This window comes from Pogoniulus pusillus, chromosome 25 (assembly GCF_015220805.1).
Source record: "Pogoniulus pusillus isolate bPogPus1 chromosome 25, bPogPus1.pri, whole genome shotgun sequence".
Taxonomy (NCBI): Eukaryota; Metazoa; Chordata; class Aves; order Piciformes; family Lybiidae; genus Pogoniulus; species Pogoniulus pusillus.
Window position 1 is genome coordinate 15,753,243 of NC_087288.1, and position 11,436 is coordinate 15,764,678.

Consider the following 11,436-nt stretch of genomic DNA (forward strand, 5'->3'; position numbering starts at 1 on the left):
TAAACCAGTAGTGAAATTTCCACAGAGCAGATTTATGTTTACAAAGAGTAGTAAAGCAAATGAGGCAGCAAGGCCAGATATTAAGTAGTTTGCCTGAAAATTGAGGGAAGCTTTATCAATATCTAGCTGGCTGAAAGTCACTTTGGGTTGATCTTTAAATACCCTGACAAAGTCTGCTGCTGTTGAATCGCCTGACTGGAAGCTCAGCTGAACTTAGATTCATCTTGGAACTGGATCATTTGTTTCACTTGAGAATGCTTGATTGTAAGAGCCACTTTTAAGAGCTGTACAGTAACTCAGCATGCCTAGGAGATCATGTATTTAAAAGAAAAGCTAGCAAAAGTTAAGGTATTTAACAGATGGAAACCTAGAGCAGATTACATGGCACTGTGCATCCACCTACTGAGGAGACGTGGAAAACTATGTGAGAATTGTTGGGTTTACCCCTTTAACTCAAGGGCATCAAGAAAGGGAGATGGGATCTAAGTAGTGTGATTCCTGTCATCCAAACACTTCATTGTGCTTAAACATTAAATGTAATTAACAGTATCTTAAAAAGGATATTTTTTTACTGCGTACTACTCCTTGGGGGAGCCTTAAATTACTGCAAGGCTGCAAATACATAAATGAATTCTGTTGTCAAGTAGCCTTGTGCTTTTTGTGCCAGAAATGCAGCACAGTAATACATGTTCACAATCCTTTCCCCTTTATGCCACCCAAAGGCAAAAAATAATCACTTCTGTGGCAAACCTTTAAATATTGTTTTGAAAAGTCTCCTTGTCAGCAAGACATTAACTGGGCCAAATACAGACCTCTGTCTGGTGCTTTAAAGTGTACATCTATTTGGTCCTATCATTTTGCAGCAGCAGCACAACATACAAAGAATTCAGTCTTATCAATGGAAAATTGACTTGCTCATTCTTTGTCAGAAATAACTGAATTTGGTGTTTGCAAGGAGTATTTGGAGCCTGTGGGAAATGACTTGCTGGTACTTGTTTCACTCTTCTATCAATCCACTGAGCAATATTAGTACCTGTCCCTAAAGAGTCATATGTGCCAGTTGCTGTGGGAGGGAAAATGGTTTTTTTTAGCTGTTTAAAAAGATGGATGTATCCTTAAGGGGAAATCAGGATGGTGGTGATTAAGGGACTCCAGCTTGCAGGCATGTAAAAGATCTGGACTACAGCAGAAGGAAATTTTCTGAAGAGCAAAGGAGAAATGTTTTAAGTTAATATCGGCATAGCACAGAGAGAGTTCAGAGGCATTTTTCCCTCTGGCCAAACTGAACATATTTAGGTCTAGTGCAGTGAGAAGATCCATAGGAAAAGATAGCCAGTTGGCATCAGAGTCTTGAAATGAATTACTTTAAGAAACATCAGTGCACTCCCAAAATATTCTGTAGCTTCTAAACTTCCTTTGTTATTATTTGATGGAGTTATTTATTGTAATAGAGGTGGTGGTATTTGTTGTGGTAGAGTTGTAGTAACATTTAGGGACCTTAATCAAGATGAGGAGAGACTGAGAGACTTGGGACTTTTTAGTCTGGAGAAGACTGAGAGGGGATTTAATAAATGTCTATAAACACCTGAGGGCTGGTCAGGAGGTGGGGGACAGGCTCTGCTCACTGCTCCCTGGGATAGGACAATGAGCAATGGGGGTAAGTTGCAGCACAGGAGATTCCCCCTCAACACAAGGAGAAACTTCTTTACTGTAAGGGTCACAGAGCACTGGAACAGGCTCCCCAGAGAGGTTGTGGAGTCTCTTTCCTGGAGACTTTCAAGGCCTGTCTAGATACATTTCTCTGTGATCTGTGCTAGATTGTGTGGTCTTGCTCTGGCAGGGGGGTTGGGCTCTATGGTCTCCTTGAGTCCCTTCCAACCTCTGATATCCTGTGATGAGGTCATGAATGAGTGTCAGTTACTCAACAAGATGGGAGGAAGAGATGGTGGAAATGAAAGGTAAAAAATGACAGATTTTTCTGTGTTGAAACTACAGGGTTTTTTTCTCCCAGCACTTTTTGTGATCATAGAATCATAGAATCAACCAGGTTGGAAGAGACCTCCAAGATCATCCAGTCCAACCTATAATGATATTTTGAGTAGGAGGATTGTGTTACAGAATGCAAATAGTAGGGGGGAATGAGCTAATGGAAACAAAAGTATGTAAAATATAAAAGACACTAAGATGGGAAAGGTGCAAAGAGAAGAGCAGTATTCAGATGATTCATTTCAATTATTTTTGCCCCAGAGCAGCTAGCACACATTTTTCAGGTGTGGCATATTGACCTAAAGCTCATTTCTTTTCTTAGCAAATTATGAAGGATAGGTGGATGAATGTTGGCCATGAAGAAGAAGAACTAAAGCCATATACTGAGCCTGAACCTGATTTTAATGACACAAAAAGAATAGGTAAGATTTTTACAAGGATATTGCATCTGATATACATAGGCAATTTTATGTTGTACATCAACCAAACTCTTCTATTGGAGATGGAGTCTTATTGTACAACTGAAATGTTTGGGGATTTTTTAGTTACTTAAATGAGACATTTCATTACAGTTCTCTTCTTGTCACTACTGTTGTGATTTCACTGAGCTGGCATGAATCTACAGGCACAGCAAAAGACAAATGAGTTTATAGAACTCAACAGGCAGGAGACAGATTTTGTTCTGAAGGTAATGGGGTTTATCCACCATGGTCAGAGAAAGGTACTGTAGCTTTTCTTAGTTTCTGTTTGTCAGTGATTTATGTGTTTGAATAACATGTAATGCTGAATTATGTCAAATGACCAAGGTGAGAGTTTCCCAGAAGAAAACAACAATGAAAGAGCTGTAGCCTTTTAGATTTTGCACAGCAGTGATGCTGCCAGTCGAGTTGAGTCCCAATTACCTGTTAAATTGTAAGGACTTTTTTCTCTTTTCATTGTTATGTTGTCAGTAAACCTAAACATTTACTCTGCTAATGTATCTTGCTCTTCTTCCTTGTAGACATCATGGTCACAATGGGCTTTTCAAGAGAAGAAATCCATGAATCCTTAGTAAACCAAAAGTACGATGAAGTCATGGCTACTTATCTGCTTCTAGGTAGAAAACCACCTGAAGTAAGTGCTAGCTAATTAATGTCTTCTGTTTTGGCCTCTAGAGCTTGTTGGGTTGAATATTTTGATGATTTTTATGAACTATTCTGTAACATCTTTTGGAGGGGTAAAAAAAAAACCCTTATGATTGATAACTTAATAATGCCTTTCCCTTTTCATATCATCTTGGATATCTTTTTAGTTCTCACAAGCAGAAGTAGATTGAATATATTATCTTCACATTTGCTTGTAAATATGTCAAATAGCTTCTTTTAAAAGCTAGCTGTTGATCTGAAGGGGCATGACTTCTAAGTGCTGAGCCTTCTTGCTGCATGTTTGCAGCTAAAAGCTGAGTTCATTTGACTGAAGCAATTATTCTTCTTACTACCAAGAAGTGACATCTGTTACTTCTCAGAAATGTGTTCATCCTTTCTCACTCCTATTATTTAATAAAGAATTACATTCTATTCAGTAATAAATTTGTTGTAGAAAAGTCTTTTTGGCTCTTTGTAACTAGAGGCATCTGTAGATCTTTAGGGACCAAAGAGATTTTCAAGAAATCAAGTTGACCCCCAAAGAATATTATTCTTGCTGCTTCATTGACCTTCTTTCGTTTCCAAGATAGTGTAGATATGACATGGGCATCCTTGAGTGCATTTTCCCAGAACATCTCTCAAACAGAATTCCCTTGTGATAGCAGAGCATGGAGGGAATCTGTTTGAAATTATCTCGATTCCAACTGCTTGGAAAAGGATATTTTGTCTTTTCCACTTCTTTTACTTACAATTTGTGCTTCACAAACCAGTGACCAAGATGTCTTGAAGGCCTTAGAGAGTCATTGAATCCATAGTGCTTGTTTTTTTAACCCTTCTGACTCAATATGGTGTATTCTGAAGTTGTTCTGAAGCTGGAAATGTTTGTTAACCTTTAAAAAACAAAGGCAGGGAAAGCTATTCTTTGGCTCCTGTTTAACCACCTGAGGGGTGGTTGTGGCCAGGAGGAGGTTGCTCTCTTCTCTCAGGTGGCCAGCACCAGAACAAGAGGACACAGCCTCAGGCTGCACCAGGGGAAATTTAGGCTTGAGGTGAGGAGAAAGTTCTTCCCTGAGAGAGTCATTGGACACTGGAATGGGCTGCCCGAGGAGGTGGTGGAGTCGCCGTCCCTGGAGCTGTTCAAGGCAAGGTTGGACGTGGCACTTGGTGCCATGGTCTGGCCTTGAGCTCTGTGGTAAAGGGTTGGACATCTGTGAGGTCTCTTCCAACCCTGATGATACTGTGATACTGTGAAAATAGCAGAGTTTTTGTCACTGTCAATGTTCTTTTAATTTTATTTTCAGCATTCATTAACTTTTTAGCTTAACCTGTACGTTCTTAAAAGCATTTTAAGCCCAAAGTGATTAAATCTCTGAATACAAATTTAAATTAGAAAAAAAAGTCTTTGATTAGAACTCTTTGCTTTATTATGCTGTAAAAGTTATCTCTCTTGAATTGAGGGGCCCAGAACTGGACACAGCACTCAAGGTGTGGCCTGACCAGTGTTGAGTACAGGGGCAGAATAACCTCCCTTGTCCTACTGGCCACACAAAAAGCTCTGTGAAAGCTCTATGCTGTAAAAGTATCAGTAATGTTGAACTAATGTTTTATGCTTTGAAACACTCTTTCTCTTACAGTTTGAAGGAGGTGAATCCTTGTCCAGCAGCAACCTGGGTCAAAGGTCTCGTCCTAGCAGCGACCTCAACAACAGTTCTGTGCAGTCTCCTGCTCACTTGAAGGTCCAGCGGAGTATATCAACTAATCAGAAACAACGGCGGTTCAGTGATCATGGTGGGGATGACATTCCAACAAGTAAAATAACATACACAGTTGAAGTCTAAATGTGCAGTGTTTTGTGAACCTAGGAGGTCCACCACTCTGTGCATTTCTTGTGTATCTCATCATGCCCCACTGTGATGCTTTTATTTGTATGAAGGTTTCTGTGGTAAATCTGAGTCAATGGAATCTGCAGCTATAAGTTTTTTTGGACTTAATTGACTTACTAAGAGCTTGGGGAGGTTTCCTGTTTAGGAATTAATGGCAAAATACTGGTCTGGATAAACTCAAAGGTAGCAAAAACATGATGGGCATTACTACATCTGGTCTTAGAATGATAGAATGGTTTACTTTGGAAGGGACCTCAAAGATCATCTAGTTCCAAACCCCTGCCATAGGCAGGGACACCTACCACTAGAACAGGTCACTAAAGGCCTCATCCAGCCTGGCCTGGAGCACCTCCAGGGAGAGAGCAGCCACAACCTCCCTGGGCAACCTGTGCCAGTGTCTCACCACTCTCACTGGAAAGAACCCTTTCCTAACATCTAGCTTGAATCTCCCCTCTGCCAGTTTAAACCCATTGCTCCTCATCCTGTCATTACAAGACCTTGTCAATAGTCCTTCCCCAGCCTTCCTGTAGCCCCCCTTCAGATACTGGAAGGCCACTATAAGGTCTCCTTGAAGCTACTCTTCTCCAGACTGAAGAGCCTAACTCTCATAGCCTGTCCTCACAGCAGAGGTGCTCCAGCCCTCTGATCGTCTTCTTGGCCCTCCCCTGGACTCACTCCAGCAGTTCAATGTCATACTCCAAGTACTCCAAGTGAGGCTAAATTGTTTGTTTCCAAGAGACAACAATTTTATCAGGTATTCAGGGAATGTTTTTAGGTGAAAGTGGCCACATCAAATAGGAGTGCATATTGTACACATTAAGTGAAAGACACTGAAATCATCTCTCAAGCAGTGGATTCCCCTGTACTGGACAGTTTTAAGACTCAGCTTAACAAGGGTGCATTCTATGATTCTGTGTGAGAGATGATTTTACTAATTATTCCCCCCCAAAACATGAAATTACTAGAACTATTCCTAAAATGTTTGGCCTTTTTCTCTGATTAATTATTTTCTAATATATTATCTATTCTCCCTCTGTATTAGTGTATTTTTCTTTCAAAAAAGTAACTGGTAGTGTGAACATCACTGATGTGACTTTGTTTCAAGGGATTGTAAACTTCTACTGATGAAGGATTTGCCCCAAGGTATTTTAATGAATGATGAGGGAGAAGGAATTGTACTTTTTCCAAGTACAAACAAAGTAGTTATAGCGAACTTCTTTACTGTGAGGGTCACAGAGCACTGGAACAGGCTTCCCAGGGAGGTTGTGGAGCCTCCTTCTCTAGAGACTTTGAAGGCCTGTCTGGGTGTGTTCCTCTGTGATCTGTGTTAGATGGTATTGTCCTGCTCCAGCAGGGGAGGTTGGACTTGATATGGGTCCCTTCCAACCCCTAACATCCTACGATTTTGGGGACAAAGGATCTTTCATTAGTCCTTAGAGGAAAAGTTATGTGACAAAAAAGTACTAAAATAATTTGAAAAGTATCTGCTAATTCCTTCTTTTTCATAATCCCACACAAATTTCATGAGGTTAAAATAAGAATTAAAGTACTCTAGTTCACCATCCCTGGAGGTGTTCAAGAAAAGCCTGGATGAGGCACTTAGTGCCATGGTCTAGTTGACTGGATAAGGCTGGGGGATAGGTTGGACTGGATGATCTTGGAGGTCTCTTCCAACCTGGTTGATTCTGTGAAACTGATTCTGAACTACACATTGGTAATGAAAATAAAGTGGGTAAAAAGAATGTAGGCTGTCAAGGCTTAGTTTACAAAGTTGATATGTGTGCTGAGTTTGTAGTCATAGTTGTTCAAATGCTTTTTTTTTGGTCTTGGGGGAACTATATTTAGACTATTTTGGCCAAGAAAAATGCAGTGATTATTTTTAGGTATTTATTAATACTGTTTTTATTTGGCAGTTGGTCCCTCAATTCCTCCTGCTGTGTCATACACAAAAAGGGCTCAGGCAAACAGCGTGGAAAGTGAACAGAAAGAAGACTGGGACAAGGATGTTTCACGCAAACTTAGCAGCACTACAGTGGGATCCAAAGGGGAGATGGCTGCAAGTCCACTTGTGGGTCCAGAGAGGAAGAAATCAAGTGCAGTTACCAGTGTGAGTCGGTGTGCTTTTGGCTTGTTGTTATTCTCTGTTTAAAATCTGCAGCATAGGGTTACTGTAGACATAAAGGTTACTGAATAAGCCACAAAGTCTATTTCTTGTTACTTTTACTGGCAGACAGAAATGGGTTACAGTGAGTGTCTTTTAAAATAAAACCTTTTCCTCCCCCTGCCTCCCCCAACTTTACTTTTTCTAACACTAAGCAGGAGAATGGCTGCACTTGGGCAAACTGACAATCTCTCAAGACAAATAGTGGATATTTAAGGAAAGCCAATGTGAAGTGCTTTCCTACTGGTTCCTAATGCTTCTAAGAGACTTCCTGAATTGGAGATTTCATCTGGATCCCTCCTGAACTACTCTGTAAATTTATCTGGTTAGCTTTCTGAAACCACTTTACTGGGACTTCAGAAACGGGGTGAGGTGAAGGGAAACAACTCACTTTTTCCTCTAGTGTGTGTGCCTGTTGATACTACAAGTTACAACCTGATTCTTCTGTTAAGAACCTTATAATTGTCTAGTTCTGCTGTTGTGATCTCCTTATTTGTAGTTGTGTAATTTTTTACCATATTGCTGTCTCAGACATGTTTCTTTTCCAGGTGGAAGAGTTTGTCTCTAATAATGTGAAAGCATCTACTTTGCCTTGTGGGAGTTCATGTTCAATAGTATCAGTGTTTAGAATACACAATGAAAAGGTGTTGCATAGTGTATAAAATGCTACTTAAGAGCAACAGCCCATGTGAAGAGCAGCAACAAACAACAAATACAGATAAATCATAATTTTAAGATTCAAGTATACTTTTAGCTGTTTAAGAGATCTGCTATACTCAATATGAAGATTCTGGCCAGCTTTGAGTACAGTAGATGGACAGCAGGAATTCTCAGCATCTTCTGGGATTCTGTGTGCTGCCTTTCCCAGGGCAGTGATAACACATTTCTGCTAGAATAATTTCTTAAAATAAAATAGGCTGAAGTTCATTTAACTACGTAATATTCTGTGGGCTTCCTGCAACACCTCTGTAGATATTTTAAGTGTTTTCTTTTTCTCTTATTTTTAAATAGCTTTTTGCCCTTCCATAAAGAGTCTTTGAAATTGTGGCCATGTGGATTTCATGCAGGAACTTTTGAGTCTTTAAAAATTAGATTTCATATTTGAGCTTTTCTAAAACTTCATTGCCCCAAAGCTGATTACAGTCATGGGTGGTACAAGCTCCTATGTCCAAAGCATTTATTTGCTTCATGAGAACTAATTACTGTGGAGTATCTTTGCTATGAAGAGTGAGAAAATTGTTTATTTGCTAATGGCAGCTTCTATATTGATGTTTTTAGCTCTGTTGCTATTTTGAGGACTTGATGAATGGGTTTGTAATGGCCATGATTAAGGAATAGTGATGTCTGAAAAAGTCAATTTGTTTTCCAAAATTCAAAGATGTAAAATGGGCAAAGCTAATGTGGATAATTTTTATAACACTGTTGATAATTTTGAGGGTAACAGGGTAAAGGAAAACAGGATTTCTTAAACACATTTGTCACCTTTGGTTGTACTGGTGTAGCTTAGGAGAATTCAATTTCAAAACCAGCTTAGTGATACTGCTTATGAATTGGCTTTGAAATAGTTTAGTTCAGTCATGTCTCTGAGGTGATACTAATGCCAAAAAGCAGTAGAAGAAGGAGACCTAGACACACAGTAAATCTTGCAGACTTCATGATGTCCTGCAGTACCCAAATTAATTGGCTTTGAAATCTTTTGCCAGCATGCATCAATATGCAATGTCAGCACTTTGCAAACCTCTCCTTTCCCAAGTTAGAATCATAAAATCGTTTAAGTTGGAAGGGACTTCAAAAATTATCCAGTTCCAACCCCCTGCCATAGGCAGGGACACTTCATACTGCAATAGGTTTTTCAAGGTCTCGTCCAACCTGGCCTTAAACACCTCCAGGGAAGGAGCAGCCACAACTTCCCTGGGCAACCTGTCCCAGTGTCTCACCACCCTCACTGCAAAGAACCCTTTCCTAACATCTAGCTTGAATCTCCCCTCTGCCAGTTTAAACCCATTACTCCTCGTCCTATCATTACAAGACCTTGTCAATAATCCCTCCCCAGCCTTCTTGTAGGCCTCCTTCAGACACTGGAAGGCCACTATAAGGTCTCCTTGAAGCCTTCTCTTCTCCAGTCTGAAGAACCTAACTCTCATAGCTTGTCCTCACAGCAGAGATGCTGCAGCCCTTTGAGCATCTTCTTGGCCCTAATTCAATATATACTGTATTTAGAAACTAATAATTATACATCATGTACTGAAAGCAACTTTTCAGCAGCTAATCTGTGCATGGTGAGAGGAGAATGTTTGTAGGTACTTTGAGGTGCATGCAAACTGAGATTAGTAAATCCAATCAGTATTTGGTGCTACAAGGCCTATTTGCCATCATAATTTCTGTCTTGACTGATGCAGATTGGTAATGTTTGCAGTTTTCTCTAGAGAACTCTTTCCACAGGAAGCAACAAACTGTAAGGCTGGAGCTCTAGCTGTCATCTTAATCTGCCCAGGGAAGCATTCAACCAACCAGATGTGTTCTCTGGCATTCCAGTTTGGGCTTTTGACTTTGGAGACAATTTATTAAGACAATGCATAGGAATTGGATAATTATGTTTAATAAAGCAGTCATCACAAAATCAAATTTCTGTGTTTTGATCAGAGGACTGGATGCCCTGCCATATGAGGAGAGGCTGAGAGAACTGGGTCTGTTCAGCTTTGAGAAGAGAAGGCTTAGAGAAAACCTTATTGCCATGTACCAGTACATAAAGGGTGGCTACCATGACAGTGGAGGCTCCCTTTTTACAGGAGGCTCTCTGGAGAGATAACAATTGGAATCCAGAAGGAAAATTTTCCCCATGAGAACAGTTAGAGTTTGGAATCTTCTCCCAAGGGAAATGGTGGATTCCCCTATGCTAGTCAGCCTTTAAGACTCAGCTCAACAAGGTGCTGGGCTATCTCATTTTAACTACACTATCACTAGAGATTGGACCAGATGATCCACTTGGGGTTCCTTCCAATCTGTCATTCTGTGATTCTGTTTCCTTTTAGAGTGCTTTAAATGCTACAGTAAGGACATGGTCTATGAGCTATCAGAAAACAGTAGCTGTGGTATAAATTATTTGTGTCAAAAGATTAACTTGGTACATCTGAAGACCTGTGTATTAGCCTTCTGACTAATGCATGTCTTATTTAGTAATTTGAAGACTTAGGTATATTCTTAATATACCTATTAATAAGTGGTTTAAACTGGTTTGCTTTCCCTGCTTATGCTTTTGCACACCATAATATGCAGCAAAAGAAAGTATTTAACTTTACTCTTCATTTCCTTCTAGAACAATGTATTTTCTGGTAGTGGAATGACAAGGAGGAACACTTACGTTTGCGAACGTTCTTCAGATCGCTATTCTGCAATACAGAACGGGAAGGACAACAGGTATTCCTCTGCTTTGCTTATTAATTTGGGTACAAGAACTGAAGCATAGAAATAGCAGGTTAAGCAATTAATCATTACCATTATGAGGCATGGTTTGAAGCACATAAAGTTTGCGTGTTTTCATCTTGTCTTCCGCAGCAGTGTGTGTGTTTGGGATGGAATTTATAACTGAATGTATAGACCTGCCTTTGCCTCTTTCATGGAAGCACATTTATTGGCCAAGGGTTGCCTTCCAACACAGAGTGAAGCAACTATGCTGACAACTAAGTAGGCAGCTCTTCTATGCAGAACTTCAGGTGGACTGCCTTAACACTGTAGCCTTTTTTATATGTCCTGGCAATTGTGCAAAGCTGAAATTGTTAAGACTGTTGAAGCGCCAGCCCTGTGAGAAGAGGCTGAGGGAGCTGGGGGTGCACAGCCTGAAGAAGAGGAGGCTCAGTGGTGACCTCCTTGTTGTCTGCAACTACCTGAAGGGAGGCTGTAGCCAGGTGGGGGTCGGTCTCTTCTCCCAGGCAACCAGCAATGGAACAAGGGGACACAGTCTCAAGTTGTGCCAGGGAAGGTCTAGGCTGGATGTTAGGAGGAAGTTCTTCCCAGTGAGAGTGACTGGCATTGGAATGAGATGCCCTAACCTTTCTCTTTCCTTTTCATTTGTCTGTGCCTCCTGCCTCGCTGCCATGGTAAAAGCCTAACAGAAATGTCTGCAAGTAGCACATCTTCTGCAGGCTCTGCAGTAGCTTCTGCTGTATCAACGCGGCCTCGACATCAGAAGTCCATGTCTGCCTCTGGTCATCCTATAAAAGTTACACTGCCAACCATCAAAGATGGCACTGAAGCTTACCGACCAAGGTAGTCAATTGGTTAC

The 11,436-nt window shown here is 40.5% G+C and overlaps 1 protein-coding gene across 4 annotated transcripts in view; it reads left to right on the plus strand.

Moving 5' to 3' along the window:
• The window catches only part of MARK1 (microtubule affinity regulating kinase 1), a 61,565-nt gene that overhangs the window by 41,563 nt on the left and 8,566 nt on the right, over positions 1-11,436 (plus strand). For all 4 annotated transcript variants that reach the window (XM_064164548.1, XM_064164545.1, XM_064164549.1 and 1 more), the window contains exons 10-15: positions 2,309-2,408; positions 2,987-3,099; positions 4,745-4,898; positions 6,907-7,100; positions 10,471-10,571; positions 11,259-11,420. In XM_064164548.1, the coding sequence (XP_064020618.1) occupies positions 2,309-2,408; positions 2,987-3,099; positions 4,745-4,898; positions 6,907-7,100; positions 10,471-10,571; positions 11,259-11,420 (824 nt within the window). The remainder of the gene's footprint in view (positions 1-2,308; positions 2,409-2,986; positions 3,100-4,744; positions 4,899-6,906; positions 7,101-10,470; positions 10,572-11,258; positions 11,421-11,436) is intronic.